We start from the raw sequence: 14,417 nt of genomic DNA, 5'->3' as shown, positions 1-14,417 counted from the left end.
TTTTTCATGAATGCTGAGTTGCTCAGACTGCCAGGATAGATATGTGACTGTCTTGGGTATTTCTATCCCTCATTTAACATGACCATTGCAGGGTTGCCATGCTCCTTGCTTACAAAGTTGTTCTCCTGCTCTCCATTCCTACCCATAGAAAGTAACTTTACTATAAAAGTCAGAATCTCTACTTCTAGGCCGTATTTTCCCCCAAACTCAATCTCCCACACAATGGCAGCAGATTTGCAGCATCCATGCATGCTCTATTACACTACCTACTGCTTATTTATTTCAGTACCAAGAAAGAGCTGCAGCCAAGTCCATGCATGCTGTAGGTGCAACAGTTAAGATGCTCAGGTCATTCTTGAGGTGCTTTTCTAAAATGTCAGTGTGAAAGCAGCTCATCTCCAGAGAGAAGGAAGAGGTGCTTACCCGTGTCCCGCTGCCATGCATGATATCTTCAGGTGTGTTATAAATTTCACTTTCCATTTGTACTGTCTGCTTTTTTTCATGGGACACCTTCACACGCAGAATTCGGAAGTAAGAACCACCAAGGTCCAGTGCAATGAAATCTCCTTTCTCTACATGGAAAACAAGACACAAGTGATTAAAAATCATATGCAACACAGATCTGGGGAACATCAAGCTCTTAAGTATACCACGTAGGCAAATCCCCAGTGACTACAGCAAGGAACTTCCAGCTGCAGGGTGTCCACGTGAAGCATCACCCTGATTCCCCATAACTTAACAGGAAGTTGGTGCAACGGCAACACCAGCCACCACTGGTGCTGTCATGATGAAGCTGGCAGATCAAAGATCTCAGGAGAAAGCCAAAAATATGTTGAACACAGAGACAGTAAAATGAAGAGATGCCAGAGCACTGATGAGCAGCAGTCTTTTGCTGTAAATTGACCTGGGTCATTTTGGCAAGTAACAGTGAATGGTGCCTGGATTGTGCACTACTCTAAAATCAACAAATCACACATAGATGCAGTTAAAGCTGGAACCACTTATTTCACCCCCAGAAGCTGAGATTCCCTGAAAACTGCAGTCAGATTACAGAAGTCAGAGAAATGACAGTCTGAAAAATCAGAATGCAGCCCTTCACTGCTGCAGGAGTTATCCACAAGTTGCCATCCCTAGCATGGAACTCCTAAATAGTCCCCCAGGAGCCAGGGAAGAGCCAGGATACCTTCATCTCCCTCTGTGGAGGAGAGGGATTTGGATTTCAAAAGTCTAAAGCCAAATACACAACTCCTCCCCCAACCTCCACGGACTTCAGGGAGTGAGATTCAGGCAACAGAGACATGTGGCCTGGCTCTCTGAGGATTGACACCTCCAGCACTCCCTGGAGAGCAAGGCAAATAAATCTGACTGAACCACTTGTGCTATCTCGCCTTATCAAAGGGGGAGCAAACAAAGACAGTGATCTTTAAAGTCTGTGAAGAGATAATATGTGGGGAAGCAGTGTGCACAACGTATCCCACAGGAGAGCGCATCCAGGCTGCAGTCAATCATCGAGGCTCTCTGCAAGCATCTCCGTCTGCACTCAGCATCCCCAGGCTCACCGAGGCTGTTCAGAGGGCAGTGAAGCACAGTTGCTTTCTCATCCTGCTTTCCTCATGGACTGATGCTTTCCTAAAGTGTCAGAAGCACCCCACGCCACAGTGGGATGAGCAGCCTCCCCCACCTCCTGCATCACTGATGTGCATTGCCAGTCCCATCCTGCAGTGCTCTTTGGCCTCTTTTCACTCTGCCTTCCGAGTTTAAACTATGACTTTGGGAAGGATACTCCTAACATCATCATTTTTCCTATTTCTACCTGAATTCAATATGGAAAGACCTCTAGCACTTGGGAAGACCAGTACCTTTTGGTATGTTACCCTCAAACTTCAACTTAGCTCCCAGAGCCTTCAGACTATGCTGTCACCAAAATACCAGATATGCAATTTATCAATGAGGGTTTACAGACACAGACTTGCCTCTGAGATTACTCTGCTCAACCTCAGACCAAAGCTCCTGAAGTCCAGTTTAGGACTGCAAAAGGACACTGCAAAGGCCTTCACTGTTTTCCAAGGTTGCAGTATAATACAGAAACAAAACACTGTCATGGGAGAAACCACAGACAACAACCTCTGTACAGAAAAACACAGCAAAGTAACAGCTGGAGCCCAGAACTCCTACCAATCCTCCTCATTTTTACTGCATTGCAAGATAACTTCTCAGTCTTGCTGCTTAAGACATGGGTGTCTTAGTTTTGGCCAGGACAGAGCCATTTCTTCTCAAGAGTTTGTAAAAAATGCAAGATCCTGCAGTGCTTCTCTACCCATTTCTGAACAACAGGGCTTTAAACATCACTTTGCTCCAGTACAGATGTCATTTAAAACATGAACACATCCAAACTGTAGAAGCAGTTCCCTTTGTCGGGTTCAGCAGAACAAATTCAGTAACTTGTAACCTTCACCCCAACAAGACCAGAAGCAAAACATTTACCTCAAGTGTCTCCTTAAGCCAAATACCCAAATAAGCTTTATCATATGAGTATCATCTGTCAAATGCAAGCCATTACCTCTAATAAATAATGGAAAAATCAACAATAGACCAGATGGCCCTTTTTCAAGCCTAAATGCACCTTGGTACACACCTCAAACAAATACTGCACTTCAGAAATACCTTCCCTGGCAGTAAATTAACAGATTAGTTTGTTTGATTTCCTGCACCATCAAGCTCATCAAAGGATAACATTTATTAAGAATTATCCTTTTCACTTTTCACAAACTGAACTAGAAGGTAAAGCTTCCTGTATGCAAAGTAGCAGCTTTCTTTCAGAGTACTTCAGGAATTAAACCCAAGTAACAGCATTTAATCTTTATAACACCAAGATGCAATCAAACCTGCTGCAAATTCATTGAAGAAGATCCTTTGAAATCATTTTGAATTAGCATGAGATACTGTTATGGGCACTCTGGACAGAAAAACCTTGTGGATTTCATAAATCAGGCAACTTTGAATGAAGCAAAAATCTCTGCTAACACCAACGTCTCCAGAGTCTCCAGAATTTTTACTCAAAAGCTCCTTGTTAATAAAGTACACAAGCACAGATCTGAAACCAAACAGCAGTATTTTCCTGAATAGTCAGCTCTCATAATAATAATCAGACTCAGAGGAAAGAGCTTACAAGGCAGTAATTAGAGACTGGCCAGGGAAAAGGGCAGGCTTTCAGCTTCTGGCTTCTACAGAAGGGAAAGCTGAAGGCAGAAATTGTTGTCATGCAGGGGCCAAACCCACGCTCTGGACACAGCAACATGGACACATCCACAAGGGCCCCTCCAGAGCCTTTTGGAGGAAGAGGGAAGGGGGGTCAGGGTCTGCCCTGGCTGCATCTGTGCAACAGCTGAGCTGGATGAGACAGGCACATGCAGGTGAGTCAGGGAAAGAAATGCCATGACACCCACTCACAGCAAATATTGCTCATAACTGGGGTCAGAACATGCCTTTTTAAGGCAAATAATGGAATGGGTTTGCCTGCATTTCTAACAGCTCTCCAAAGAGGCACTCACAACATGCATATACAGATTACTGTTATGTTATAGAGAAACCATCTGGGGCAAAGCACTGCCTCACTCTAATCCATGCTGCAAACACACTGCCCATAGTGTGCCTGGCCCAGAGAGGCTGGCAGGAGCCAAGTGGGCATGGGATCAAGAACTGTGCACCCTGTGCACAACAAACAAGGTTGCTTTTTTAAGTAGGTGTGTAATGCCTGACCTGAAATTCATGCCTTGACATACAGAAACGCATATGCTAGGATCAGGGCTACCCACTGCTCTGGCTCATGCTTGGTCCCAGCAGTATTCAGCCACCTCTCCCACCTCTCCTGGCCAGGTGCAGATACCCTCTTCCCTGTGCCATACTGCACCTCAAAGTCTGCCCAGTTTGTGCCATGGAAAGATTGGAAACATTATCTGACTCACTGCAAGCAGCTCAGTTTTGCTAACCTGCAGTGCCTGACAGAGCAGGATACTGGGGGCAGGTCTGTTCCCAGCTGAACTCAAACATGCACCAAGGAAAAAAATGAGATGGTAAAAATGCTGGGATTCCAGGCAAAAGCCCTCAAGTCACCTCACCTGCAAAGCCTTAGAGCAACTCATGACCCAACTGTGTGTGACAGCTTCTGGCTTCCACAACAGGCTACAGATTTCAACACAACATTTCAACCTAACAGCCAGCAGTGCTAATTTAAGGGACACACAGGATTCAAGTTTCCTTTCCCTTTGTTGTTGTTGTTTTTTTTTCAGACAGGGAATCATGTTTCAACCAAGGTGGCAGAACGCAACAGCAAAGCAGAACTATCAAAGATTTCCACCTGCCAGACAGCATTAAGTAACACAAAGCACCATTATGTTCTTTCATTCAATAAATTCTTGATTTTTAACTCAAAATAAGCCTCAAAACAGGTAATCATGTTGAGCGGTTCTGGCAACTGTGCAGTTTTTGCACACAAGGACATAATTTGTGGTAGGCACCAAACTACAGTTAACCAACTCATGCTACATGAGAAGGAAATCCAGCATTACCAAGTAATAATAAACATTGTTATATACTGTTCCTAAGTATATTTATATGCTTTATATATAATGGGATTTTTTACAAACATTCAAGTAATAGGGACAATCTTGGCCTCAAATACAAACACAACATCTTTTTGGCTTCTAATAACTCCTTGTGCCACTTTTGTCAGATACAGTGAGCATGGAAAACCAGAGTCATACATCTGGACGGAAAAAGCTGAGTGGAGCAGAGCAACAGCTTTTGAGCCATTACTCTGCAGCCTCCCTGAGTTCTGTGAGTTTGCCCTAAGACAGTCTGAAAGAGGTAGCTAAAAAAAAAAGCAAAACAAATACCAGGAAACTCCAACTCAGCACAGAAGGGTTCACACTTCCACTGGGAAAAAAATGAGGAGAAGAGACGTGGAGTCAAACAGTAAATGACTAAAAGCCACTACATTTGTTAAGCCTCAGAATCACATGGACGTGACTCGCATAAATCAAAAATCTTCCTCTGTGAAGTATTGATTCTTGGCAAACAAATCTCAGCATAAACATATTGACTGTTAGTGGACTGATTGCTGGGAAGGGCTCTTCCATTGGCATCAAAGTGGGTTTTGATGCAGGAATCACAAAATCCTCCAGCATCTGTGGGAACAGACCTGCACACAGAGGGGGGGCTGCCTTTGAAATGTTGTCTGGACTTGCCAGAAAGGAAATTGCTCTTGTCCTTGGTAGCGCATTGCTGGATTTCTAACAGGTTTCCCACAAAGCACACCATGTTTAACACGAAAAGAGACTACTCAGCTCCTTACCTGAACCATCAGGGATGGACCTCACAAATGTAGGAAGCATCTTCACTGCAGCCGTTGGGTTAAAATCTCTGGAGAGGCCGTTCTTCATCTCCCTCCTGAAGCGAGCCATGATGTCGATCAGCGTTTCGTCGGAGAGCCGCATGGCGTAAAGGTATTTATCAATCTGGGGAAAAAAGACAAACACCACCACAGCATGAAAAACTGCCTGGAGATGCCCAAGAGGGGCTATACCCCTCCTGAATTATAGCCCCGCATTGGCCTCAGAGCTCCAGCCAAGCTGACAACACAGCCACGTGCTTCTTGTCTTGTCTTTTGACTCAAAATCAAGGAAAACGGGCAATTGCTAGGAGCTATGTGAGCTGGAGCCCACTCCATCCTACTGCCTTCCAAAGGCAAGACCACATCACTGCCTACTCTCTTCCACACAAAGCAGTTCACCCACAGCCTCACACCACTATCTCTAGCTCTTGCCCCACTTCTCAGCTCTCCTGGCTACCCATGAGCTGAAGCTAAAAATCTCTCTTTTGGTACCTTGTCCCAGCTGGGGTGATGTGGGTGTCACTGCAGTCCACAGAGGTGCCTTTTATTTAAAAAGCCTTTCATCGTGAAGGACTTGCCACAGCAGTTTTGGGGCTACATTCCCAATTTCTGTGCAGCCCATCATTTTTTCTATCCTGCTCCAAAGCTATCCCAGCCAGAGGGTCAGAAGAGGCAGAACTTGGTTGTGGATAGGCAGTGTCTTCCTCCTCAAGATGAAACATCAAATTAAGAGTTGTTGACTTTTCCCTTGTGGTTTCCCAAGGCAGGAACTTTCTCCCTGAAAAAAGGAGGTGGCTCCAGTTTGCCAGTAGTGTTGCTTTCCATAACACTACACCCATCTTCGGCACCAGGATGAGTGAGAGATGCTTTGATGCCTCAAAAACACAACTTGGCCTTGGGGGGTTATTGCTAAACGCACATCTAAACCCTTTTACCTCAGCTGCCAGCCTGTTCTTGCCTCGTTTCATGATCTGCCTTGAAAATTTGGTTCTGCAAACAGCTCAGACTGAAGCCACACCTTCTGGATCACTTTTGCTTCCAGCTTAGTAGGACCAAGAAAATAAAACCCTGCCCATGTTTTCTGTCCTCAGTAAAACTGGAAAAACCACCTCAATTTAAAACCCAGGCCATCCCCTGTGCCAAGGCTACCTGTGTCTTCTTTGCTGCTCTGGAAGCCTGGAGGACAATTATGTCCTAAGAGGAGCAGTGCCACAGTAAAACACCCCATGTAAAAAGTATGTATGCAGGGACTCCAGATACCAGGGACTTTGAGACAGGAAGCGATGAATAATGCCATTCGCAAAGGAAATGCAGACAATCAAAACGTAATTAAACCCTAAACTGATCGTTAAACCAGCGCCAATATAACTGCTCCTGCAGAAGGTGCTTCTGTCCACACATAGCTGAGGTCTGCACCAAAGATAGCATATCTCCCCAAGCCAGACGCCCTCCCACCGTGACCAAGCATTTGCAGAGGGAGGAAGGCAGGGATGGGTGACAGAGCTGGGCACAGCTACCTGGCCTGACCCTGAGCTGCAGGGCTGGGGTTGGGGGCCAGGCAAGCCTGAACTGCAAGGCCACTGACAGGCTGCCAAGTGTTCAGTGCCACTGTTTGCAGAGGAAGAGCAAAACAGGCATCAAAGAGACGCTCAGGAGGAGAAGTTACAGTCCAACAAAATGATACCACGCACTGGCTCCATGAGCTGGCGGAGTGACGGTGCTGGCTTGCAGCTCAACAGCAGAAGAGCTGAGCCCAGGTTCTCCATCACAGAAGACAAACGTGAGACTCCAGGGCAGCATCCCCCACATCCCAGCTGTGTCCTGTGCTTCCCTGATGGGCTGACAGCCCTGTCACAGTGACAGCCATAGCCAGCCACTGGTGTCATTGCACCCCAAGAACAAAAACCTGGACAGGATGCATCCTCTCCGCAGCCCCAAACAGTGTGGGAACAGCTGCAGAGGCTGGTGCTGGGCAGGAAGGTCTCTCCTCCATGGCAAACCCTGCCATAGTTGGTTTTTTTTAGCAGAGGCTGTCAACCCATAATGTTAGAGCATGAGGTTGTTCCCTTTTAAAGGCAGGGGAACACAGAGGGGGACGGGACACCAACTCTGTTAAGGCTGAGCTTTCATCAGTCCACGCTGCTGCTCGGAAACCTGATTCCGCAAATCTCCCAGTGAAAGCTACACATCATCCACAGTCAGACTTCACTGTGCAATTAAAACACTCCCCTACAACGCCCCGCTGCCACATGCTCCTCCCAAAAACAGGGCTGACGGATTCTCCCCCACCAAAAGCCCTGCTGTGAAGGCAGCTTCTGGGGCTTGCACGCTCAGAACCAGACAAGCCTGCCTTCCCCCACCTCTGCCCCCGTGCCACGCTCAGCAGCCAGGGAAAACAAGGAAGGAGGGCTCTTTTTCCTCCTATGGAAAATCCAACAGGCGCCTGTCAGCAGCCTTACATAATTGGGCTGGACCCTCCTGCGTGCGGGGAGCATCGCCTCGCGTTGCATCGCGGGGCGTCACGTTGCTTCACATCCAGGCCATCCTCAGCGCTGAGACTCACGGGGTGGGGAGGGGGGGAAGATGGGGACTAAACCTTGGCTGGAAACAAAATCACTCCTGTGTGTTACAGTTTCCAAAATTTAAAAAAAATAAAAAAATAAAAAAATACCACAACATTTTTTTTTTTCCCCCCTCCTCCCAGGCAGGAAAAGGGTTAGTCATTCCAACAGTGCAGCTGCAAGGGGGAAAAAAATTGCTGCTCTCCTGTGCTGGCAGCACAGGCAGCAGCCCTCTGAGGGAAAACCCTCAGCAAACAGCCATAAATAAGTGGGGCAGGGGAGGGAGCTAGAGGCTGGATTATGGGATGGAGGTTTAATAACTCCCAGCTCTGCCTGCAATAAAAGCCGATCAGAAAGCAAATCTCAGCCTTATCCAAAGGGAAGCAGCAGAGGGGTTGGCAGGGACAGAGGGGGGAGCTGCTGGCAGCACCTAGCAGGAGATGCAGCCCCTCTGAGGCTCCCGTGGCTGTGGTCCTGTGGGAGATGAGTGCCAGTCCTTTCCCGGAGATGGCAGAGAACAGGAGCGATTCCAGGCAGGCAGTTGTGTAGGCAAGGAGTAGAAAACGCTTCTTTATTTAGCTGCCACCTCAGAGCCACCCCCCGAGGAAGGGCATCTTCCCAGAGTGCCACTACAGGAGCCCTCCAAGACCTCAATCCGTTTTTAAATTTTTCTTTAAAAAAATTTAAAAAAGCCAAAACCAAACAGCCAGACAGAATCTGTGAGCAATTTTTTAAAAAATAGGATTTCATAATCTCAACCATATGAACCTAATTTGTCTCGGTCACGTAGGAAAGACACTTCTTGTACTTGGGGAAAATAAGTTTCTGAAAATCGCAGCAGCCTCCACTGAAGTTGTGAATAATTATCCCTGCCTAATGAAACAGGCAGCACTAAGGGCCACCCCTGAAACGCACACCTCATTCCCCGGACACTGACAACAGTCAATAGTATCCAAGAACAGAGCACTCCCACGATTTCAAACATCATTAGTACCTATTGTACTGACACAGCCTTTGCAAGAAAACCCTTCAGCATGTAAACACTTTTCCGCAGAGCTAATCATACTCCATACTCCTTTCAGCATCGGGAAGATTCCTCAGGAGCCAAAGCATGTTAAAACAAGTAGTTTAGAGATCCTGAAACTGTTTGTACTTACTCACGATTTATCAGATTGGTTCCTAAAAAGCCTTTATACTGGCAGATCACTGCTACAGGGCTTGTTTAGATGCCAGCTGCTACATTTTACACCCCATTCCATCACGCTCTTCTCAAGGTGAAATGACATTTAAAGTCACTCTTGGATTACAAGGGTTTTTTTCTTTTCTTGTCAGACAATATGACAAAAAAGGTATTGTTCCCCTGACAGACGGAAACCAGACAACACCTAGAAGCTCCCTTTGCTGGGGCCAGCTACTGCAGGTACAAACCTGTTGGAAACAAAGGTGCTCAAAGGCAGCTTTACAAGAGCTCCTGGGTGCACAGGCCAGGGACTCTCTGTGCTGCCCACACCCCTGAGGATGGGAGTCAGCCTTTCAGAGAAATTAAGACCTCAGTTTGGGCTGTGTCAAGTCCTCTGTCACAGCAAGGATGCTGAGCTCAAGCTGCTGCCCCTGAAGGATTACAAAGGTTCAGGGAGCAGATGTTTCTAAAAGCAAAGGGATAATTTATCCTGCTTGGAGTAAAACCACATGCCTGTTTGTATGGTGCAGGGCATCGTCCATCACCAGCTTGGTTCTGCACGGCAGGGTCACGTGCAAGCACATGGGAAAATGCCCCCTTGTATGGGCTGTCAAGCCATGGGGCTGCCAAGGCATGATGAACCACCCACATTTTCAACGCTACAGAATCACTTAGGTTGGAAAAGACTTTCAAGATCATCAAGTCCAACCACTAACCTTGCTCTCCCAAGTCCAGCACTAAGCCATATCCCCAAGTGCCACATCTAGACGACTTTTAAACACATTCAGGGATGGTTACTCAACCACCTCACTGGGCAGCATGCTCCAGTGTCAAACCTTTCAGCGAAAAAGTTCTACCTACTGTCTAGTCTAAACCTCCCCTGCTGCAGCTTGAGGCCATTTCCTCCTGTTCCATCATCAGTTACTTGTGAGAAGGGACCAGCACCTCTCTCTTTATAACCTCCTTTCAGGTAGCTGTAGAGGATGATGAGGTCTCCCCTCAGTCTCCTTTTCTTCAGACAAAACAGTCCCAGTCCACCTTGCCTATTCCTCCTGCTTGCCACAACTCATGTTGAAAAATATTCTAGAAACAGCAAAGTGGGAAAAAATTACTCTGAAACTTAAGGGAGTGTCTAAAATCCAGCAAACCCTGTATGGAAGCAGTATGCGCTAGTTCTTAGATCCAAGGTATCCCGAGGGTCTGAAGCCACCTTCCCCTCACAGCAGGGATCCCACCACAGAAAGGCAGCATTAAGCATGAGTGCCACAGAGGCATAGGAACCCCCAAAAAAGGAGGAAACAGGGCTGCAAGGGAAGAAGAACCTTCAGCCTCTGAGCTCGCCAGTACTTTTAACCCTTTCACACCCCTCCCGTGATCCACAGCAGCATCCTCAAGGTGACCTGCCACCTGTGCCACCAAATGACAAGCTGCTCACTGCCGCGGACAAGCGAGGCAGAGGAGGAGCAGCCATGGCAGGCAGGAGCCCCACGGGCAGAGCGATGAGTGGGAATGCCTTGGTCAGCAGCCCCCAGCCGCAAGCACGTACCAGCAGCAAGGGCTGCTCTTCCGGAAGCAGAGAGCAGAGGGAGGGACCTGAAACGAAGCCATGCAGGCACGTATTCCCAGAAGCAGCATGTTGAGATGGAGCAAAAGGCCCTTTGCAGGATACCAAGGAGCAGAGCCCACCCAGCTGCCAGTGGCTGTGGGGTGGCAGAGCTTCTGACTGCCACAGAAACCCTCCCTACAGGACAGCCAAAAGTGAAGGGGGGGGGGGGACTCAATATCCGCTCCAAAAGGACATAAACAGGAAAAGATGTCTTACACCCTCCAAAACCAGTAGCCTGGTTTACTGTTTTCTCGTTCGCTGCTGGTTTTTGTTCGGTTTGTTGGGGTTTTTTTATTTATTTATTGGATTTTCTTTTTTTTTCCAATTTTCTTTTTCAGACAAAACCAGATCGGTCCCTAACAATGCCTTGCAGCTCCCCCAGCCAAACAACTTCCCCGGGCAGTCAGACAATAGCAGCCTCATGGTGCCGAAACCAGCCTGCAATAAATAACCCCCAGGAACACCACAGAGCTTCCCTGCTGCCTGCACTGCTCCCACCCGGCCTTCCCCACGCAGCCCGTCCCCACGCAGCCCTTCTGCTGCTCCTCGGCCTTGTGCTTATCTTGGCTTTCTAAATATAACAGGCACGGCGAGACAGAGAAGGCCTTACCCAGGCATGGACGCCTGGCGCCAGCAGCAGCACTTAAAAATCCTCCAGGAATAGGAAAATGAGGGGCCTGGGAAAAAGGGAGAGGCAGATCCGTGGGGCTAGAAGGTGCAGAAAGCTGCGCACAGCCTTCAGATCCTTGTGAAAACCACTGGGTGGAGAGGCAAAAGATCTGAACCACAGGAGGAGCTCTGGAAAATATGGGGTGCTGTCTTGGGTTTTATCCAACAGAGGAGCAGGCAGGGTCAGCATGTCTTGAGTGGGGCGGGACAAGTCACCCCCACACAGAGTTAAGGTCACCCCAGGCACAGCCAGGAACCCAAAGGAAGAAGGTGCTCTCCTCCTGCCAGAACAAGCCCTGAGACCACTACAAACCAGTCCTACTAACACTGCCACCGAGGCTTCCCAAAATATTTCAGGGATGCCCTCAGCAGGTGCTCAACCGTGTGCCCAGGTGGGTCAGGCTGCACCAGAGGAGGTGGCAGAGGGGAAGCCTCTGCTCCCTGACGTCAACCCAGCTCTGTGACAAAGCTCAGTGATATTTGCAATTATTTTCATAATTTGCTTCTCTGCGTCCCTAGCCCCAGGCTCTCTGCTCCCTACAGCTCTGCAATATGCTCAGACAGGAACTAACTGCCATATTTTTATTTATCCTGTGCTCTGCACCCGTTTCCTTGTGGCAGTGCTAAATCACAGGGCTACACCAACCACACAGCAGCAGTCTCCTAATGCTAAAGGAAAATAAAAGAAGCCCATAGAAACACTTCTCCTTTTGAAGCCCAACTGACAACCACTTCCTGTAAATTCAGCAGCTGCGGTGACACATAATTCAAAACCGACCTGCTCTGCGTCCTCATCACCCCCGTGCTGGAGCGACAGGCGCCCTGGGGAAGAAGGGGAAGTCCCTACTCCAGGGATTCTGGTGCCTACTGAAAGCCGGAATGGATAATCACCACCACCACCCTCATCGCCAAAGCCCCCCCAGCTCCTGCCTCCCTTTGCCCAGCTCCCTGACCCGCCGGGCATCCCCCAGGCCCGGCAGCCTCCGCACCGGGGATGCTTTGGAGGTCGGTTTGGTTGGGCTTAAACACGGGTTTATTGCCCCGTCCTCCCGTAGCGGGAGACAAAAGCAACAAAACCATCAGGAGATTAAAAAATAATAATAATAATTAAAAAAAAAATTAAAAAGCGATCTGGCCCGGCGGAAGAAGAAGGGTGGGGTGGGGGGGGGGGGTTTCCCATCTACCTTTTTGACCTGGTCCTCCTTCAGCTCCGTGAAGTAGTAGGCCAGGAGCTGGGCGGCGATCATCCTGCCGGCTGGTGCGGGCGGCTCGGCGCACGCAGCGATGCGGCGCCCGGGGATGGCCGCGGCAACCGGGGATGGCCGCGCCGCCGCCCCGGCACCGCCCCTTCCTCCTCCTCCTCCTCCTCTTCGTCCGGGCCGGCCCCGCCCGCAGCCCCGCTCCCACGGCACGGCTGGGAGTCCGCGGGGTGCCGGTTCTGGCAGGCAGGGAGAAGGGAGGAAGAGGAGGAGGAGGAGACAATACCCCGCCGTACCCCCGAAGGGCCTGGGAAATCGGCTGGTGAGGGATAATCCTTGAACTCTGCTGTGCTACGGGAAGAGAAAACCGAGAAGGGGAAAAAAAAAAAAAAAAAAAGCCTAAACCAAAGGTGTTTTCAGAAGAGAGTCTCTTGGCTCAGAAATCTTGGAGAAAACACCAAACTGGAGGAATCTCCACTAACATCGAGCATCCTCTGCCCGGGACCTGGTATGGACCCCCTGGGAAACTTGCAGGGGTGCCCAGAAAGGCAGATAATTGCTTCAACTGTTGTACTTTTGGGGATCCTACATTGCTGTTCCATCAGCAAAATCCCCACTGAGGGACAGGACCTCCCCTCCCCGTGTGTGCTGACCATGTTTTTGCCATGTTGCAGCGCTCCAAGGAGACATCCACCACTGAGAAGCCTCCGAGGGCCTCACATCCACAGAAGCGAAGCAACTTCATGTCCCTCCAGAGGCCAAACAAAGTCGCCAAGGTGACTCGTCAGCGGCCAGCAGGGTTTTTGCCCGCAGCCTGTCTTGTCCGCGGCGACAGGAACACACACCCATGCAAACAGCAGTTGATGCTGCGGGCGTGATCTGCATACAGATGGTCTAACGAAGTCCAAGTGATTAAAAACCTGTTTCTTGGGTTTCCGGCTTCCTTTCCAGTGCTCCTTTAATTAAATGGTTGCTCTGGCCAAAATCATGAGCTGCTTTGGCAGACACCTCCCTCCTTTAGACTTCCCCAGTCGCTGCAGGCAGGGTAGGCAGGATTTCCTTCTCCACCTCACCGCAGCAGCTCTAACCTCATTCTCAGGGAGATTTTCACCAGGCGTTTCGCTGATCTGCGTGCGTTACTCCTGCTGGCTTGTTTGGCAATGAGCTAATGAGCAAACATTCCTGCTCTGCCTCCCGCTGCCTCCCGCTGAGCCCAGGCGCGGCTGGAGATGGCAGGCGGCACAGGAATGCGGGATGAGCGGCACCATCGCCCGGCAGCGTCGCCCAATCCCTCACACAGGCTGACCGAGCTCCCACTCAGATGTAATTCACTCTTCAGCCACACTCCTCCCCCTCTGCTGGTTAGAAACTATCTAGGCTCGCTCCTGTTTTCATCTGCTAAACCTTGTCTTTCAGCTGGAACTGCTCTCAGGTGTTTGCTTTCTATAAATACAGAGGAAAGCAACCACGTATGTCCTCAGCTTTAGCTTCACTAGGCGAGACAGGAGACAGACCTAACTCTTTTTAATCTCCTTTTCCTGAAAAGCCCAAGCAGGTTTAGCAGCCTTGTCTCGCACTCGTTCCAGCCTGATCTCATCTCTATCAAACACGGCAGCTAAAGTCAGGTAAGTTGTTCTGGAGAAGGCCAACAACCCCTGCACTGATACTCAGAGTTCTCCCGCTGGAAGAAGTGTCACCAAATCCCTTCCCATTAACAAGCACAAACTCTGAGACTCCCGAGTTTAACCGGGATACCAAGATGCCCCCACCCCAACAAGCCACCACTCCCAGGAGACAGCAGATCTTTCAC

At 49.1% G+C, this 14,417-nt stretch overlaps 2 protein-coding genes across 2 annotated transcripts in view; one reads left to right on the top strand and one right to left on the bottom strand.

Annotated features, from left to right (window-relative positions):
• Nucleotides 1–12,717, bottom strand: part of LOC127383736 (hexokinase-1) — a 37,944-nt gene extending 25,227 nt beyond the window's left edge. The window contains exons 1-3 of the mRNA XM_051617141.1: nucleotides 12,593–12,717; nucleotides 5,354–5,516; nucleotides 424–572 (exon numbers count right to left, since the gene is read on the bottom strand). Coding sequence (XP_051473101.1) covers nucleotides 424–572; nucleotides 5,354–5,516; nucleotides 12,593–12,655 — 375 coding nt within the window. The 5' untranslated portion in view covers nucleotides 12,656–12,717. The remainder of the gene's footprint in view (nucleotides 1–423; nucleotides 573–5,353; nucleotides 5,517–12,592) is intronic.
• Nucleotides 1–14,417, top strand: part of CHST3 (carbohydrate sulfotransferase 3) — a 354,774-nt gene that overhangs the window by 273,430 nt on the left and 66,927 nt on the right. The gene's annotated exons all lie outside the window — the stretch shown is intronic.

The sequence above is a fragment of the Apus apus genome, chromosome 4, assembly GCF_020740795.1.
Source record: "Apus apus isolate bApuApu2 chromosome 4, bApuApu2.pri.cur, whole genome shotgun sequence".
Lineage (NCBI taxonomy): Eukaryota > Metazoa > Chordata > Aves > Apodiformes > Apodidae > Apus > Apus apus.
The sequence above is the reverse complement of the archived record's forward strand: the minus strand, read 5'-3'. Positions and strand labels throughout refer to the sequence as shown.